Here is a 19,340-nt window from a genome sequence, read left to right on the forward strand (position 1 = left end):
CACAGTTAGTTCATCTGCTACAGCCTGCCCCCAGCCCTGAAGTCGCAGGGTAAAACTTGTTTGTGTCCAGCCTGGCTAGATATTATTAAGTTCTCAGCATTGCTTCTGTTATAGCTCCCTGTGTGAAAAGTGTGCCCACTATATCCAGCTGGGCCAAGGAGTAATGTGTTCAGCATTTAGATTTGGGTGAAATTCAGAGTGAAATGAATAGAAAATGGCATTAAAAATGACATGGTTAAAGAAAAATGTAGCTTCTTTTCAAATTTACAGTAGTACCAAAGGTCAAATGGTTACAGAGCAACCATGTCAACAGCCAATGGACACGTACGGAACGTTAAGAACATTAGAGTTGTACTGTAGCTCAAGCTTAGGGCCATACGTTGACACTCAACATTCTCCCATATCCACTCCGCACAAGGAAATCCACAAGACCACTCTGCGAACTTCAAGAGTTTACTTAACTAAAATGACAATATTAATGAGTTCTTCCAATATTTACAAAGTTATCTGTGTGTCAATAAGATTTCAGGAACTTGAAACAAATTTTAAGCGAGGGAGAGAGAGAGAGAACTAACAGCGTCTAATTACATTATTAATGAGCTCTTCTATTACAACACTACCTCACAGTCTTAAAGGCACAAAACATTAAACTTTATCTGTTGTTATATCACTGCAAATATTCACTGTGGGAATATCACATACGTGAATAATAATGCATTACACTGCATTTTGTATCCTGGCTTTCTGCTGGGATGACGGTTTCCTCCATGAAACCAAAACATGCAGCTAATTGAGCGGCAAGGTCTTTACATTGCCTGTTGTGTTTGATTTGTGTGTGTGTGTGGATTATGTTTATATTACATTGTGGGGACCAAATGCTCCCCACAATGTAATAAAAACCAGTTATTTTCACATTGTGGGGACCATTTTTCAGGTCCCCACAACGATCTGTGAATGCAATCAAAAAAGTAAAAATGCCTCAATTTCAAATTTCTCAAGTCTCGTGTTTTGTTTGGTTACTTATGGTTAAGGTTAGGGCTGGGTGGGGGTTAAGGTCGCCATGTTGGGATTAGGGTTTTCCACATAGACATGAATGGAGAGTCCCCACAAAGGTATAATTACAAACCTGTGTGTGTGTGTTTATGTCTCCTGGACTGGCATCCCATCCAGGGTTATCCCTGCCTCATACCCTCACTCCTGGGATAGGCTCCAGAACCACTGTAATTCTGTACTGTATAAACAGTTATGGCAGATTCATGCAGAATATTACTTTGTACGTGGCTCTATTGGAAATATGCATTTTCCTAGTTAAAAACTGGAAAAAATTCTATAAAGATCTGACCATTCTGAGAGTCACTGCCGGCGCCCATTCCCATGATTCCCTGTGTCACATCCACACTGGATGTCATCCTTCCATGTGTCAGAAATGTGACAAAGGCACTTTTGTTGCGGTCTGCGCTCCAAACGGACAGGCGCTGGCCACAGAGGGGCCGGTGTGCCGCTGACTCGTTTTGAAGGGTGTTATCAGAAACTGCAGACTATTCTGGGCCTTTATTGTAACAGGGCTCCTGACTAATTACAGTGAATTCCCACTGCGCTCACAGACATCCAGTGTGCTAAAGGCCACACTTGACATCACCACCAGATTTGCTCGTGTGGCTCGTGTTTTTGCATTACAATCGATTAGTGAAGCGCTTCCCAGTTCTTTGACTGCCAGTTCCTATAAAAGATAAAAGTGGGGACTTGTTTTCCTGTTTTTGAGATCCTCAAATAATATATCAACAAATGTACCAGTATATATTCAAATATAGCTATGCAAATTTGTTATTTCTTATTTGTGATTTTGTTTAGCTACACAATTGTCCATTCGCAGAAACTCACCTGGAACACGTTTCACGTAGAACTCTAATCGACATGCAGATCTGTGCCGTCTCCCAAATCTGATTGTGCCTGAATAGGAACCAGCGAACCAACGGTGCTGTTTCATCACGGACCCTGGCGTGTCTCAGCTGGTATCGACGTGGCGTCGCACCTGTGCTTCATAATTATGCGTAATCTGGGTTTTCCCCCAGTCACAGTCCAAAGACGAGCGGTTTATGTAGACTGCTGCACCCTTACTGCCCTTGTGTGTGTGTGTGTCTGTGTACCCTTGATGGACTGGCATCCCTACCAGGATAAATCCTGTCTCTGCTCTCTTTGCTGTGGTATGGACTCCTAGCTCATTAACTTGAGTTGGATAAGTGGGGTTTAGATGTTCTGTATTCCCCATGGTTATAAACCCACCAGCGGCCGCTCACTGTTACATACTGCCATAAGTTTTCTTGTTGCCATTACAGTCGACGGACTTTACCTCCAAATCACAGAGCAGCCCAAGCAGGTAAGGAGGGCTTGTTATTCTATCAGCGGAGTGGGGGGGTGGGGGGTGTCCTCGTACGGCACGTTAATGGTGCGCGTGTTCTCCCGTAGCGGGGTTTCCGCTTCCGATACGGCTGCGAGGGGCCGTCGCACGGCGGGCTGCCCGGTGCTTCCAGTGAGAAGAACAAGAAGTCATTCCCTCAGGTGAAGGTGAGTCAGAGGGATCTCCAGCTGCCTCCATGGGGGTCAGAGGGGTGGGAGGGGTGGGGGTGGTGGAATACGTGCCATAATAATGCTAAAAAATGAATTCTAAATTTGGGGAGTGGAGGTTATTCCTTGTACTGAGAATCTCTCCTTTTGCCAGATTTTTTTGGTCAAACCAGGCTGACATTCTCCTTAAACGCTAGTAGTTCTTGACACAAGAACTTGAGTAATTAGTCAGATCTACACCTATTCGGTCTGGTCTTTGACGATGGTGCTTTATGGGTAAAAACCTGTAGATTAATATTCTGTTCAGAGGTGCCTTCCTCCTGTTGAGCGCTGCTGACTTTCTACAAAATAAACCGCATTATTCTGTGTACTCCGAACAAGTTTTTTTGAATCGGTGTTAAGGGCAGCAGGAAGTGTGCGTCTACCCCCGCCTCCCAGTTCCCCCTCCGGTCTCGCTAGCCGCCGCTTATCTGTCACTCTCCTCGCCCCCACCGGCTTCGCTTTGATTGGGAATTTCCTGTCACCTCAGTTAACAGGAAGCGATCACTGCCGTCACAGAGGAAGACGGGAGGCGTTCGGTGTACTGTCCGTCTTTCGGTTTACAGGCAAGCAGCTGGGGCTCTGCGCGCTTGAGGACAGCACGGCTGCTCGCTAACTAGCCGTCGCTAATAACGCTTTTAGCCTCAGTGCCGCTTAAAGTTTCCGTGGAGACGTACAGCTCCGGCTATGGGTTTCCTTTTTAATTCAGAATCTAATTCGGACGTTTTCGTTCTCTTAAGTTAAAGCACCTGCTACATTTTCATGTTTTTTCTTCAAACTGCTGGCTTTTCCTTGAAGCTTCCCTCCTGGAAACATAGAACCGTTGCTCCGTTTTCTACAGAATTTGAACCACAAATACAGTTTCAGTTCATCTCGGATGGGACATGGCAACCAATTTCAGAACAAACTTTGCTGCGGTTTTATATCACTGGGTGTGGCAACGGTCAGGGAGTCTGTGTAACTAATAGTCCCTGATAATCCCTAATAATCCCTCACGCTCCATATAAGTGGGAATGCAGAAAATTCCAGCTGTTTCTCTTGATATCATGTATGTCTGGTATATATAATTTACATACATGATTTGGGAAGATTGTAAGAAAGCAGTTCTTAGAACTGAGAAACGTGTCCAGAACATGGTGTGGCGGCAGTGTGTCAGTGAGACGCGCCAATACTCACTGGGTGTTTCCTGTAGATGATTCACAGTAACTCAAAAGTTGCTGAAAAAAACACCCTGTTATTGTAATAGGATAACAAAAACAAAGGGGTTTTCTCACTTTTTTCTCTTTATTACTGTGTTGTTTTCCTTGAACAATGGTGGCTCTGTAATTGTGTTGTGACAGATGACAGGTACACACACACACACACACACACAGAACCTTCTAAGAAGAGTCTAGGAAGTGGACCTTAAACGAAGACCACAGTCGAAGCGCATTTCCACCCGACGGGTAGATGTCGCCCAATCGCGTGTTGTGCCCCGAAACATCCACCGCTTATCGCAAAAACACCAGCACTTCCTGTCAGATTGTTCGAACGCCTTCCGTAATATCAGAGTTTAAGAGTGATCCCCCTCCCCAAGAGCTCCACTATTGCATGTGGAATGTATGCAGCTATATTGGAAACGTGAAAAATTCTCTCTGATAAACACGCGTATTAATCAAAGAGCGATGATAATCTCTTAATCGGGTTTGAAGTGGTCAGTGGGTGCAGTGAGCTGGTATTTACATGAAAGGATTCGTTGAGGCACATGAAGTCATGTTCTCATATTACAGATTTTTCACGGTAGTGTCGCTCTTCACACCTACGTTGACATTTCACTCAAAGGCTCGTGGAATGTTTTTCACCGATGTAATCGAATTAAGAAACACAGTCAGCTCTCCTCCGTTTTCGAATAATGGTCCTGTAATCGGAAATCCCCGCTTTGTCAAAGCTCCGAATCTGAATGTGCACGGCCAGTGCTGCTTCCAAGAAATAAGCACTGTATCCCTTTATCCTGACTCACGCCGAGGGGCCTTTCGGAGGCTACAATCAAAACTCGACCACCGCCGCACCCTGATGTGCCTCGCTCATGTTACCTTTCTCCTCGGCTGCATCTCACTCAAAACCGAAATCGCACCCAGATCCGAAACCATCCGACCAATCAGAATCCCATGCACGAGTGAGTTTCACGATGAGCTGTCTGGGACGGTGCCCCTGCGGCAGTTTTTCATGCTTGCATGCTGTCTTGCCAGATATGTAACTACCAGGGCCCGGCACGCGTGGTGGTGCAGCTAGTGACCTTCTCCCAGAGTCCTCACCTCCACGCCCATAGCCTGGTGGGAAAGCAGTGCGACAAGGGAATCTGCATCGCGGACCTGCACCCCAAAGACTCCAGCATCAGGTGGGGAATCGTGGACCTCTGGCTTGCGGTAGCAGTGCACCTGAGATGATGCTAATGCTAACCTAAACAAAATATAGTGTATGTTAATCTTTATACGTTAACTCTACTTCATTTGCTGTATACAGGTTAAAATAGAAGGTATTTTCTTGTCATAGCAGCGCAAATGCAGATAAAATAAGTACGCATCTGTGCTTTTACAGACAATGGATTGTCGCACGTATGGTTTGTACTCCAGTTATGTCCATCCCTGCTAATAGCATTTATATTGATTGTGGTTGCAGAACTTGCACCTTTTTACTTCAAAGTTCACTTCAAGTTACGTCAGCTTTGACGCAGCGCAAGTTTTACGTTTATTCTTAATATCAAATTCATAAGCAGAATTTTAATCATTTTGTATTGCTTCTTTGACTCCCCATATTCCTTCAGCAACAGCTCATGCTCTGCTGAGGGTGAAGGACTTCACTCTTGCTTTCGTCTTACCCATCATGGCTTTGAGTGTTGATATATGTAGCCCACTCCACGGGAGTGCATGGTCATCTCGGATTATTTAATCCATTTTGGCTAATCTGATTCTCCAATGGCTTTGAAGAACCAAAATAGCCCGATAACTGTATCCACAATTAGACGAACCTGGACGAGTCCTTCCTTTGATCTTGAATGTTTTAAACCATGTATGATGAATAAATACCACCCAGATCTGGTAAAAATCCGGTACTTTTTGCATGTAGGTGTTAACAGCCCCAAAATGCAGATAATTTCAGCTCTGATATAATCAGCTCATTTGCTTTCAGATGTTTTTGGGAGTTTTGGTTTTATTAACTTTGTTTTTACTAAACACGTTGCAGTTTTCCCAATCTCGGCATCCTCCACGTGACCAAGAAGAACGTCCAGAAGAAGCTGGAGGAGCGCATGACGGAGGCCTACAGGATGGGCTACAACTTTGGTGTTTTCATCCACCCGGAGATTGACGCCATCCAGGGGGAGGTCCGTGTGCCCAGGGAGCTTACAGGTTAGCGTCCAGCCCGGGCGGCCATGGCGAGTATGCAGCCGGAAACCTCGGACTTCTGCACTTAAGATGGCCGTCTGTCTGTGTCGTACCACCCAAGAGCACCAGCGGACCCTCATCTCCAGCGTGGCCGCCAACCAGGCCCAGAAGATGGACCTGAGTGTGGTGCGCTTGATGTTCACCGCCTTCCTGCCCGACAATGATGGAGGATTCTCCCGCCGGCTGGATCCCGTCATCTCTGACCCGATCTTCGACAGCAGTGAGTCCGAGTCCTCAGGACCAGCCAGAACCTGAAAAAAAAACAGAAGTTTAGACTGTACTCCACTCATCCTCACCTTCAAAATTTATCCATCTATCCATCCATCCATTTTCCAAACCGCTCATCCTACTGGGTCGCGGGGGGTCCGGAGCCTATCCCGGAAGCAATGGGCATGAGGCAGGGAACAACCCAGCATGGGGGACCAGCCCATCGCAGGGCACATTCACACACCATTCACTCACACATGCACACCTACGGGCAATTTAGCAACTCCAATTAGCTTCAGCATGTTTTTGGACTGTGGGGGGAAACCGGAGTACCCGGAGGAAACCCCACGATGACATGGGGAGAACATGCAAACTCCACACACACGTAACCCAGGCGGAGACTCGAACCCGGGTCCCAGAAGCAACAGTGCTAATCACTGCACCACCATGCCGCCCCCAAGTTCAACTCAGTTCAGTTAAGTTCAATTCAAGGTAATTCAGTTCAATTCAGTGTATGGTGCGTTACATTACCACTAAGCACCTTTCATTGTCCCTGCCCAAAGTCCCCAGTGAGTAAGCCAGAAGTGACTGTGGCAAAGAAAAATTCCCTAGAAGGAAGAAACCTTGGGAGGAACCAGACTCGGGGGGGGCGGGGGAGCCCATCCTCCTAGGGCTGGCAAAGGAAGTCCAAAGTAACAAAGACCCAATTTCTAAAGTGAAATTGTCTATGTCCAGCTGATGTCAGGACAGGCAGGTGAGGAAGCTGCTTCCTTCGGCGGGATGGGGGGGGGAGGGGGGTGCGGTCCAGCAGCAAGCAGAGGAGGATGGCAGATATGGTCAGGCTGGTTGGTCAGGCGTTGTTCTAAGTTTTGCGATATTCCTCAGAAGGAGGAAAGCTGTTTTAATGACGCTATTTATGTGAGCACTGAGAGTCAATAGTGATATTGAGAATTTTAATCACTGTGCTTAAATTGACTAGGCAATTGTGAAGCTTTATGCTATCAACAACACACTAGGTTGTCCTAGGGCCCAGTAGTAACACCTCTGTTTTGACAGGGTTTAACAGAACAAATTTACTGGCCATCCAGCCCTAACTTCCGCAAGTCATCCCTCACTCTGCGACAGCTGTGACAGCTCATCTATTTTAACATGTGTGCAGCTGTGTGTCATTTGCATAACAATACAAAACTCTGGCTATGTTTCCTAATAACATCTCTAAGCCAGCATGTAGAAGGTGAAAAGTAGTTGGCCTAGGACAGAACCTTGTGGGACACCATACCGCTCTCCGACCGATTCAGAGCAATCATTGTTCGCACAGACAAACTGGTGGAGGTCAGTTAAATATGTGCAGGATTAGGACTGTAACCTTGGCAATAAAATGTCATGGACAGTGGTATTAAATGCTGCACCACAGGGACCAACAGGGGAATGTAACCATCATCAGCAACCATAAGCAAGTCACTCATGGCTCTAGTGCAGTTTTGGTACTGTGATGTGGTCTAAACTCTCATTGAAACATTAGAATCTGGGCAGTCTGGGGTTCCCTGAGGACTGTGCTGAGAAACACTGAGGGTATATTGTAGATTGTTTGGTTATGTCTGATTTAGAGAAATATCGTGATATTTCATGTTTCTGCCAGTTTGCTCTGAGGGATGTCTGACATACCTTAACATTGCCGGCTTCATAAATTCACCTGTGGTTTCTCCAGCTCAGATTGAAACGAGCACAAGAGCACTCTAGAGATGGCATTTTAGAGAATAAAACCACACATTGTACATGTTTCGCAGATGTTCGTACATGTTTCTTGTGATCTTCCAAAACAGTTCTCGAAATTACTGTTAACCTGAATTTCACTAAATATCCGGTGTGTGCCTTTTTCACTACGTATGCTTTTTGCCTAATTTATCAGCTACTGTCTATTATCACAAACAACCTGCTTGATTTTAAGTACATTTTCTGAACTCCAGTACAGGGTTGTGGCGGTTTTGGGGAGTGGTGGGGGGGTCTAAAGCCATGCGCACAGACGCACACACATACACACAAACTCCTGCAAAATACACCCCCCACAATCCTGTTACCAACAAGATTCATAAAATCAATACATTTCTGTGACTCTTTGAGTCTCTAGCAAAGTACAGAGTCAAATATTAAACGTATCTGAAATATCTGGTTGGTCCCTTTAGCCTACGCAAGCGCACACAGAATTAAGCAAGTGTTCCAGGACTTTCTGTGAGCACTGCATGTCCAGTTGATCCTGCGTATGTACACGTGTGTGTCTCTCCCTGGCAGAAGCCCCCAATGCTTCCAACCTGAAAATCGTGAGGATGGACCGCACAGCGGGGTGTGTGACGGGAGGCGAGGAGGTCTACCTGCTGTGCGACAAGGTGCAGAAAGGTAGGCTCATCCTGAAAGGCGGCCAGGAGACGCGGTTTGAGGGCAGGCTTTTCATGCATTCTGGACACTGCAGCGTTAGTGAAGTCGGACATCAGAGGGTTTTCATGGGTTCAGATTTGTTCAAGAAAGAATGTGTTTTGTTACTTAAGGTGTACATTTTTCAGTAAGTAGGATAATCCCTGAAGCAATTATGGGTTAAAGGCCTTTATTAAGGTCCCAATGGTGAAATCACTCTGCTGAGGCTGGGATTTGAACCCTTTCCGAACCCACTGAGTCACTTGCTACCACATGAGAAAGTATCCTAAATTCTCCAGTGGAGCGTTGTGTCGCTGTATCTAGGAGTGTTCCTAAAGAGACTGTTAGTAAAAATAGGCAAAAGTTTATCAGGGTATGGCTTCGGGCTCAGTATCCAGAGTAACCGGCTCTGTCAGGTAATATTTGGCAAGCCACATGCGATGAACAGCCAGTCTAAACAACGCGATTAAGCTGGAAGTGGCCTGGCAAGTACAGCCAGCATGCCAGCGAAGATGGTACCTAAATGGGGGAGGTGTCACCGACCGGCGTGGGTCCGTCACCGGCTCGATGCTGCAGGCTTGCTGCCCTGTCGGTTGCACATCCACCTCCCACCAGCAGTCTGCAGCGTGTCTGCGCAGCTGGAGGAAGTTTCCCGGGCCAGTGTTGAGGGATTTTCCCCCCTCACCGTTCATGTAAATTCAGGGGAAGGAAGTGAGTTGCAGGGCTGAAGGGGAGCGTGTGGGGGGGGCACTGGGGTGGGGTGATTGTGCTACAGTGCGGACAGGGACCTTTCTGGTATGTTTGCAGATGAGAGCGGCCGTGGTGCAGGTATACGAAGCTAAAGATTTACGTCCCTGAGCCGCAAGTCTGCAAATACCTATGGAAAATCGTTCGTTTTCCAGCAGGATAATGACCCTAAGCACACCACGGGGTTATGCAGTAAGAATTATCTTGTGAACAAGGAATGAGATGGAGTGCTCTGACAGATGCTATGACTCCGTGAGGCGAGTTGGATCAAAGAGTGAGAGCAAGGTAGTCAGCATGTGCTCAGAACTCGCAGAAATTCTTTCAGGACTGTTGGAGAAGCTTTCCAGGTGGCTGCATTTGGAAGCTCGTTGAGAGAATGCCAGGAGGCTGCAGTGCTGTATTGAAAGGTGAAATGGGGCTATTTTGAAGTCTAAAATTTGAGTAAAGACGTTGAACAATTCCCTCGGTTGTTGCAAAACTTGATATGTATCACTTCACTGTCTCAAGGCATTTAAAGGGGGCTGTATACTCTAAATGACTTCTGGACAAAATGAAAGCGAACTGGTTGGCCCAAACGGTCTCATACTGTATGTAAAATGGCACCATCACCTTATTTGCTCTGTCACACCTTAACTCTAGAGGGTGCAGAATGCTTTCGATATAGCAGATCCAAATACAGAGAGCAATAAGTGTATTGTGGCGAGTGCGAGCCTCGTTTTAATGAAGGATTTTATTAACAATCACTATTAGTCTAATACTAGCAGCAGCACGGATAGGGAAACCAACATTCTACAGATCACTCATGGTTAAACACTAACAAAACACACGCATTCCCCGGGCAAACATTGCACGGTTACAACATTTACTATTTACAACATAAATATACCAATACACGTAGTAACTTGTGTTGTTTACAGATGTGCATGGTGCTGTGCAAAGCATGCTGGTAACTGCATAATTAGCCCCGCTGACCAATCCCACGGCGTCATATTTATGTCGGCCTATCGTGGACAGTGGGTGGGATCAGAACACACAGGTGTGCCGAAACGTCGATCACCGAGGAGATTATGGCACGCGGGATGTCGTATTTCATTTGAAGTATACGGCTACATTTACTATAAGGCAAATTATGTAGAGACAAATGCATTAGTGGCAGGTCTGTGCAGACTGGTACGTGCAGGCCTCTAGTTACATATCACAATCACCGTGATTTTTTTTAAAGCTCACAACTCTGCATACTAATCACCAGAAATTTGGAGTCAAGATTGCAAGAATTACAATAATTGCAATGATGACTCGAGTGCAATTTGATATAGATCAGATTATGTGCTTTGAAATTGGGTTTCGCATTTATAACAGGAAACTATCTGCAGAACCCTTAGAGATATTATCTACAGGCAGAATTTACCATCTTCCCACAGATACATTTTTCCACACATACCAGTTAGATATTTTTGAACATCCATGAAAACCTTTCAGCTCTTATGTTGTGCCATAGAATACCAGTTTTTCCAAAATTGTTCTCTGGTCACTACGCAGAAGGCAAATGAACTTGGGTCCAAAAAGTCCAGAAGTGGTTGTTACAAGCCCATTTCCAACCCATAATTCGGCCCTAGAATGAAACAGGCTGTATTCTGTTATTTAGTGGGCTCGTTAATATATATCTGTGAGCTCTGATTAGCTGCTTTGCAGTGAAGCAGTGGGTTCACAACGAACCAACATAGATCACTACAGGTGAGGTCAAACATGAAGCATTTAGGCGGCCAACCCTTACTGAGTTGAGCCAGTGTTAGAGAAGGAATCGGACGATGAGGAACAGCCTTCTGAGTGACTAGTTCAGTCATTTAATGTTTCCTGGAACAATTTGCCGCTTGTAACTTTAGTAGTCCCATCTCAGCCAGCAGTGTTAGGATAATCATAGCTTTGTTCTCAGCATTGTAACAAGAGCATTGCAATTATTTTTCATCTCACGCCACTAATGATTTTATGATGCTGGCTTCTTCATGCAAGTTTTATGAAGAACTCCAAGCCACAAGCTGAGCAGCTTGTAAATGTGATGTTGTGTAAGGAATTCGGAGGTTTTTTTTTTTTTTTACTGCAGTGTCGATTAGATATTTATTTAGCAATGTTAATGACTTACATAGTTAGAGCCATGCAACTGAATGGTTCCAACTATGTTAGCTGCTAACGTGAGCTTTTGGGAAACAGTCCTGACTTGCTTGTTAAAGATAAACATCAGCCATACCTGTTGACAGTTTGGTTCGCTGGGAAGGGTATGAAAAGTGCCGACATGTTGAACATCCTGCCATTCTCGCTGCTGTCCTCCACTTCGTTCTTCACAATACCTGCAGAACTGTTGAAGTCCGAATGCGCATGTCCATTGAGCCTGAAAGTGGGCTGGCATGTGTAAAATCTGGGGGCGTGGCTAAGACTGTTACATAACAGTCTACGAATTTCAAAACAGCCTGCAGATTTTCATTCTGTGGCACCTTTAGTAAACTTAGAGATGCTGGTCTGTGTTTTTAGATCCTGGATGTTTGATCCACGGTCAGAGGTTCTTAACCGGAGTCAACCAGCCACATAGCAATTAAGGGCTGAAGAGCAATAAGCAGAAAAATGAAGAGCATAAATGGTGAATCTTGCAGGACCTGACGCAGGAGGCAGATGTGTGCTTCGCATGTGCATGATGGTATGGCATGAATGCACTGCATGATTCCCAGCAAACTATATGGCTGTGAATCTGAGGGTGTCCTGCACCGCTTTCCTGGGAAAGGCCGGACACCTTCAGCGTCAAAGGGTGAAAGCAGGGATCTGGGGATCTGAGCCAGGCCCGCCATGTGGAATGGGTCGTCCCTCCAGGCCTCGCTAATTCCCCTCGAGGTTTAGGAAACCGCTGGCCAGACAGAGTGGGAAGCCCGTGAAGACTGTAGCGGGGGTGGGGGTTATTCCCGCTTGACGCTTTGTCTCTGTCTCCGTGGGCAGATGACATCCAGGTGCGGTTCTACGAAGACGACGACTCGGGGCTGATGTGGGAGGACTTTGGTGACTTCTCCCCCACCGACGTCCACCGGCAGGTATGTCGCACAGGTGCCGGAGCTAGGAAAGCAGCCTTGTCTGTAAAAGCTGGGTGATGTGCCTAAGCTGTCACCTTTCTTAGTGCTTTCCTTTATTATCTCACTTTTCTGCCATCTACGTTTCTCTCAGTTCGCTATAGTCTTCAAGACCCCCAAGTACCGAGACCTGAACCTGCAGAAGCCCATCTCTGTGTTCGTGCAGCTCAAAAGGAAATCGGACAATGAGACCAGCGAGCCGAAGCCCTTTACCTACCACCCGCAGGTCATAGGTATGGCCGGGTCTAGCAGACCCCGCCCGTATCCGCCGGCTGTCTGTGCTCCTGACACCGTGGCAGTCTGGGGTCTTTAGTAAAGATGGTCTTTTCATGGTTACGCTCATCCTTCCATACACTGTAGATAAAGAAGAGGTGCAGAGGAAGAGACAGAAGACCCTCCCCAACTTCCAGGACTATGGGAACCCTGGAAACGGAGGGGGTGGTGGGCTGTACAGAGGAGGTGGGGCTGGCCCCGCCGCTGGTGGAGGTCCGGCTGGAGGAACAGGTAGCTGGATCTGAAATTTCTTTCAAGTCATGGGAGACATCGCAATCCTTGAATCTGAAAGGAGGAGACAAAGGCCTAAGAACATGTTCTTATGGAATTATAGAGCATTACGCAAACCCGATATCTCCTTAACCTGACTGAGACTTCCTGCGCCCTCCTGGAATCTCAGGGTGATACCTGGCTGAAGGGGGCCAATGCCTTTTGAAGCTGCCCATGTGTGCAGTAATGCAGCTGCATTTGCCTTCCAGGTCATGCCTTCTATCAGGGTTACTCCAGCTACAACAACTACGGCAATGGCTATGCATTCTCCCACGGTTCAGGCGGGGCTGGGGGCACTGGGGGCACTGGGGGCGCCGCCGGGATCAGCTTGAAGCACGGTGAGGAGACGGATACCGCTGGATCTTCTGAGATGCTTGCTGATTTTGAGATTCTGATGATTGTGTTTTGCAAATGTACTGTCACTGGATTGTGAGCTGGTTATCGTGGAGGAAGAGGGCGCCTGCCCCTCCCCCTTTGCCTCTCCAAGGACAGGCTCGTGATTGATGTCCCTTTGCGACAGCCTGTCACGGTCCTGAGGGCAGCACCGGAGACAACGGTCATCCCGAAGATAATCCGGGGGCCGGATCAGAAGAGGGAAGCCGCAGCCGGTCGACAGGGACTGAGAGCAGGCGTGGGGAGGCCACGATGGAGCCCAGGCTGGGGCTTGAAGCCAGCGCAGTCGCTGCACCCCCCGAGAAAAACCACAGTGCCGGTAAACTGAACCAGAACTCTGCAAGGTCCCCAATGGCACTTCCAGAATGTTTTTTAATCCCAGTGGACGTTGCATCGCTTAGCGAGCCTGCAGTTCCTTCGGCGACCTTTGAAGAAAGTGTGTGAGTGGTAGCGAAACAGGAGCACATTTTGTCTGCTCCAGTTACCATTATCCTATGCACTGCGCAGTGGCTTACTGAGTATAGGTGTTGCCTTACATGCCCGGGGGGGGGGGGGGGGTTTAATCCCTCCCCTATCTCTATGTGCGTAGAGTTTGCTTGCCCTCCCCATGTTACGTGGGCATCTCTCAACAGCCAATGCGTAAATACTTATGGCATTCTACTGAGGGTGTGTGAGGCAGCTCCATGCTGCCTGAGAGAGGCTCCAAGCCCCTCCACACCGCTCATGTGTTTCTCTGTGGGTGCCATTTGTCAACAGCAGCATTCAAGTAGATGCTACATTAGATTAACGCCTGATGAGTCATTTCCTAAAGACATCAATATCATTTTCACAGTGTGGGTCAGTGGCTTCCTCTCACATGCAGGGCTCACGCCTGTCATTCTGTGTCCAAGGCTTTGCCACGGAAGCCTGTGTGTGACAGTGCTAAAAAAACCAGGAACACTGAATGGAGCCAGGTAGTATCCTTCCTTTACAGGGGGAAATACGCTATTGTTTTACATCATTTCCTCCTCCAAGGATGTATACGGGAGGGGCAGAGGGGGCACAGCTGATTGGCCCCCTCCCCTGTCATTCCCTGATTCAAAACGTGTCATTGGCTAACAATAAGGTTGGTCCTTCAGTACAAATTATGGCCCCTCTTATGCCCCCCCCCGACTTAAGTCCCTGCTTCTTCGCCCCTCCCTGGCTGTCTTTCCCGGGCGTGCCTCACTGGCATCTCCCTCATACATCCCCTCCCCTTCCTCCAGGTGCAAGCCACCGCGCCCCCCACCGCAGAGAAAAGCCGCATTGCACGGCAGAGATGGGTGATGAGGAAGTCAACCCCCCGGGGGCCATCCCAGCTGAGATGGTGAGGTTCACTAATCAGGGCACTGGGCTGGGTGGGTGATGTCACCGTTACTAGTGAAAAGTAACTAACAAAGCCTGGGGGGGAGCACTTCCGCGATGACAGCACCACTGAGTAAACACTGCCGGCCTTCATTAGCATGGGCTGCTCACTCCCTTTTCGGTGAGAGAGTGACTTCTATCAAGACCAAAACCACTCCCCTCTTTTTCTCTCTACAGCAGCTAGCAAATCAATAACCACTAATTCTGTTGCCCATCCCTCTGCCTCCGCCCATATTACCACCTGCTGCTCGTGGTCTGTGCTCAGCACATAATTTTGGTTATGTAATGTACTATGCAAAAGTCTTCAGATGAATTGTTTGACTGATCTAGTTAGTAAGTGTTAATTGGTAACAAATGCTAATTGCTAAGATGACAAAAAAAATATCTTTGTCTGAGAATTTTGCACAGTTCTGTGTATAATTTATGTTGATTGTCCTTGTTTGTTCTGCATAACACCCTGAAGTAAATTCCTCATATGTAAGAGTACTTTGCTGCTTCTCCATGTGACATGCTACAATGCCCAACTCATCTTCCCACATTTCCCCGCTCAGCCATTCCATGATTTTCCCCCTTTTGCTGCCCATAGCTAAGCGAGACCCCGATCGAGGCTTCCTGCTCCCCCATGACGCCTCCAGAAGGTAACCCCGCTCGCCAGTGTCATTAGCGCTTAGCATCCTCGGGGGCATCTACGCGGAGGATGCTGACATCCTGTGGCCCTCAGTGAACCGTGCTGGGTCTTCGCAGGCTCGACGAGGCTGTTGGAGGCGGAGCCCCGACAACGTGAGCTGAGCTGGCAGAATCTGGTTGGCCATGAAGGGCGGATTGTCCCACCCTTGCCAGCAAAGGCGCAATGGGGTCGCTGTAAGGTACAGCATCGTGCCCAACCCCTGAAATGAGACCTCTGTCCATATGCATGACATCACTCTTAGTACTCTTCAGCTCGTATGCATCTCTACCGACTCCCCACACCCGCCCATCCCAATCTGCTCAAAATCTATACGTGGGCTGACGTTGCCGAGTAAACCAGCAAACATCAGCTCACTCATTTCACTTTTTGGCTAATGTTCAGCTTTGGCCAAAACGCACTGTAGAAATTGTACAGGATAATAGAGTAGCGGGTGCTTTTCTCAGCGCTGTCGCCAACCTGCGACGGTGCCCCGACTCATATGTGTAGGATGCATAGGGGCTTCAAGGCGTCTCTGAGGCTGCGGCTTTGGGTCCCCGCTGGGGCGGCATGGTGACTGCTTCTCTTCGCTGTAGGTGTCCCGTGATCCTCAGGGGGAGCTTCTGAGGGCTCTTGGGACGGCCGGGATTAGTCTGGCACTCAACACCCTGCAGAAGCTCATTTTCCAGGTATTCTGGGCCACCTGGAACTTGTCAGCACCATCTGATTTCAACCAGATCACAGGTAACAGAAAAGGGACACAATCTAGGTGATTTTTTTCTGCTCTCCTTCTATTCTATAAAAATTCACTTGTCTTGGATGATACGGCTGCACTTGTTTCTTAGTGGTTTCTTAGAGTGAAATATATCTTCGAAGGGTAACACAGCAGTTACACGCAAATCAGCCTTCGATTGCGAGTCTGGTTTGTTGACTAACAAGCCCCCTGCTGGCCATCAGCAGTATTACTGTCCTTTGGATTTCGCTAATGGCTTGTCCTTCCCCTGGTGGTGTTTCTTTGTAGACACGCTTGGGCTGCACATTTCAGCATTTTTGTGGTTAAATTCATTCATTCAATTCAGGGGGAATTTGACTCTGAGATGTTTCCTTAACAACAAACCAACGGGGCCGTTCTCCTGATGCATATCTGTCCTGATAGTAGATTAAGGTCATGGCCTAGTCACACAAAACCCAAAACGATGTGCAATAGAAGTATTTTTAACCTGAATTGCTTCAGTGAATACAGCTGTACGAATGCTGAACATTATAGTGTTAAGTTACTTGATTTCTGCTTGTGTGAGGGAAGCTGGGAGGTCACCACTCGCCAATTAATATGTAAGAGTAGCGTGCTGAACCTCATCAGCCAATAGGAAACCAGGGTATTTCAGTTTATCTGCCTGTTAAATGACGTTTCAATCACGTGACAGCACCCTTTCTGGGACCAACCTGGATACAAGTTAATATGTCACAGTACAATATTGGGGAAATTTCTGATATTTGATGCGATATTTTTGTGATAAATATGACCGCGTAAAAATGTTTCACTTACGAATGTTTTCATGAAGATTTCTAAATACCGGCAGAACTGTATTGTAAAATAATGATATACCATGCATGGTGGTATAATGCCTGGGCAGTATGAAGATATGAAAGTGCCGATATTGCAGGGCAACTTGCACACGCCCATAGTTTTCGTAAAACATACTTATGTTAATTATATTGCGATTTTAGATTCTGACTTTTTCATCTCTTTCATTCCCTCCCCATACTTTTCATCTTTCATCCATTCTTCTTGCCATTACCCGCTTACAACTTTCGCAGCTGTCCGTCCTTATAAGGGCGTGCACGACGGGGGTGGGGTCACCCTAAAGGGGCGTGGCTCCTGCCTTGAAGGGGAACACTGATCTTTAATCAGGCCCGGCGCTAGCCTGGAGGAGGGGCCAATACCTGGACCTCTCTCATTATGGACCACCTGCGGCTTACGAGGGGAGAAGGCAGAGTTCGTCTGCTGGAGATAACCTGATGATATCGCAGACTCACACACACCTCCCCCCGCCCGCCCACCCACCTACAAACATTTTTCTGAAGGACACTTAACTGTTACATTTAAAGATGTGAATGCATGCTCTGTATGAATTACTGAGCTCACCTGCTGAAAATACAGGCATGGCCAGCTGTCTTACTTGAATACAGGGAAAGCCTATTGACAATTTCTACAAACATGTATCATTGTACACGTGCTGCAATACACATTTAATCTCAACATGGTTTCAAAGATGCATTTTACTACCACAAGGAGTCCTATTTGGACTTTGTACACCTACAAAGCTAAAGTACCTAAGTAGTTGGACTATAGCTGGTTTTCACTGCAACTCCCTAATTAGGTCATTAATTAGCTGAAGAGTCCACACACCTGGGTTTGAACAGCTGACCTAAAGGTTACCTCAAAAACCTGCATACACACCGGCCTTTTGCGGATAAGATTGGACACCCCTAGACTATAGTAATGGAGAACATGTTCTGGTTCTCCTGGTCCAGCAGGGGGAGCCAGAGTGCAGCTAACTTGACAAACGTCAGAATGGACTCTGACTTAGTTGACGTTGCCATGCACAATTGGTTTGGTGAAAGTCCTGGTTCAAGAAAGACAGTGAGTCAGTTTTTCTTTTCATGGATTCTGGGTGTAAATTCCCCGAATACCTACATAGCTGGAAAGAACTTGAGAGGCCGGCTTCCCACATGCCTTTCCCATCGCTGACCACAGAGGCATCACCGTCCATTTTTGTAAAAAAAAAAAAAAACCAGAAGTCGTGACAAACTTTATTTCAGCCAAGCTATTTCCTGCTGCATGTTTTACATCAAATAGTTACACCTCAAAGACAATCCTTTTACCTGCAAGGCAGAGTTCTATCCTATTTTCACTTGTTACTAAATTGCCTTTGTTTTGCCATTTTTGAACTTTATACTTTTCATATTGTACCGGATAAGATATTATTGTGGACAGAGGGGATGTTGCTCCCCTTCGCCTGTAACTTTGCCTGCTGAAATCTGAAAGGCCCATATATGCTGGAAGAATGATGGTTTGTAAAGACAAGTTCTACAGTTCAGACTCTGAGGAACGGAGTCTGTACAACACAATGAAAAACTCCAGGTGATGATCAATGGAACTGATAACTAACCCAGTAGTTAGGCTACAATAGCCTGATGGGTTTCATTGTTTTTATAGGCCTTTGGAAGGTGGAGTTTGTTTTTGCTAGTAATATTAATGGCAGTATGGCGTTAACTGTTATATTGGATGTACGTATGAATCACGTATTCATGAAAAAATGCTTCCGATCTCTTGTACGTATTAAACCATCTCACCACTGACATGTACTCTCTGGTCTGAACTGAGACATGGAGGATATAATTGAACATTTGAGTATGTTTTCATGGTTAATACTTTATTTTTCCACTTTTTATAATAAAAAGTGCTTTTCTAACTCATGCGATGATTTTTAAATAAAATTTTTTAAAAACTAATGGATAAGCAGATTTATTTTATTATTATTTTTTAACTTTTGTAGTGATGCCTAATGAAGCTTCATGAACCAGTTATATTTTGTACCCCACTGGATCGCTCTTGGTTTCCTTTGGGCTTTGAGCCCTTTTATGCACAGAGAGCACCATCTAGTGGAGACAGAAAGTACAGCAAATGGTTCATGAAACAATCATTACAGTTTTGCGCAAAGACTAACACATCTAAGTCAGTTTGTTTCCTGGACCTTTGCTGTTGTACCTTTGAATAAGTGACATGATTCATTTAGAGTAAAATACCAGTGTATAATTTTATAGGCCGTTATAAAAATACGGGATTTACATGTT

General features: G+C 46.5%; 1 protein-coding gene across 3 annotated transcripts in view; it reads left to right on the forward strand.

The window, feature by feature from the left end:
• LOC125704551 (nuclear factor NF-kappa-B p105 subunit-like) overlaps positions 1-18,998 on the forward strand; it is a 21,397-nt gene extending 2,399 nt beyond the window's left edge. Inside the window, exons 1-16 of one of the 3 annotated variants that reach the window (XM_048970229.1) lie at positions 1-2,377; positions 2,467-2,565; positions 4,833-4,981; positions 5,827-5,990; positions 6,088-6,246; positions 8,523-8,627; positions 12,372-12,463; positions 12,594-12,732; positions 12,860-13,003; positions 13,252-13,380; positions 13,563-13,754; positions 14,680-14,780; positions 15,405-15,456; positions 15,563-15,684; positions 16,079-16,226; positions 17,301-18,998. The exon at positions 1-2,377 is cut by the window's left edge and continues 2,399 nt beyond it. In XM_048970229.1, the coding sequence (XP_048826186.1) occupies positions 2,252-2,377; positions 2,467-2,565; positions 4,833-4,981; positions 5,827-5,990; positions 6,088-6,246; positions 8,523-8,627; positions 12,372-12,463; positions 12,594-12,732; positions 12,860-13,003; positions 13,252-13,380; positions 13,563-13,754; positions 14,680-14,780; positions 15,405-15,456; positions 15,563-15,684; positions 16,079-16,226; positions 17,301-17,383 (2,004 nt within the window). In that variant the 5' untranslated portion in view covers positions 1-2,251 and the 3' untranslated portion in view covers positions 17,384-18,998. Of the gene's footprint in view, positions 2,378-2,466; positions 2,566-4,832; positions 4,982-5,826; positions 5,991-6,087; positions 6,247-8,522; positions 8,628-12,371; positions 12,464-12,593; positions 12,733-12,859; positions 13,004-13,251; positions 13,381-13,562; positions 13,755-14,679; positions 14,781-15,404; positions 15,457-15,562; positions 15,685-16,078; positions 16,252-17,300 lie in introns of all 3 variants that reach the window. The other 2 variants (XM_048970230.1, XM_048970228.1) reach the window with 2 other exon arrangements.
• Positions 18,999-19,340: the final 342 nt, after the last annotated feature.

This window comes from Brienomyrus brachyistius, chromosome 12 (genome assembly GCF_023856365.1).
Source record: "Brienomyrus brachyistius isolate T26 chromosome 12, BBRACH_0.4, whole genome shotgun sequence".
NCBI lineage: Eukaryota > Metazoa > Chordata > Actinopteri > Osteoglossiformes > Mormyridae > Brienomyrus > Brienomyrus brachyistius.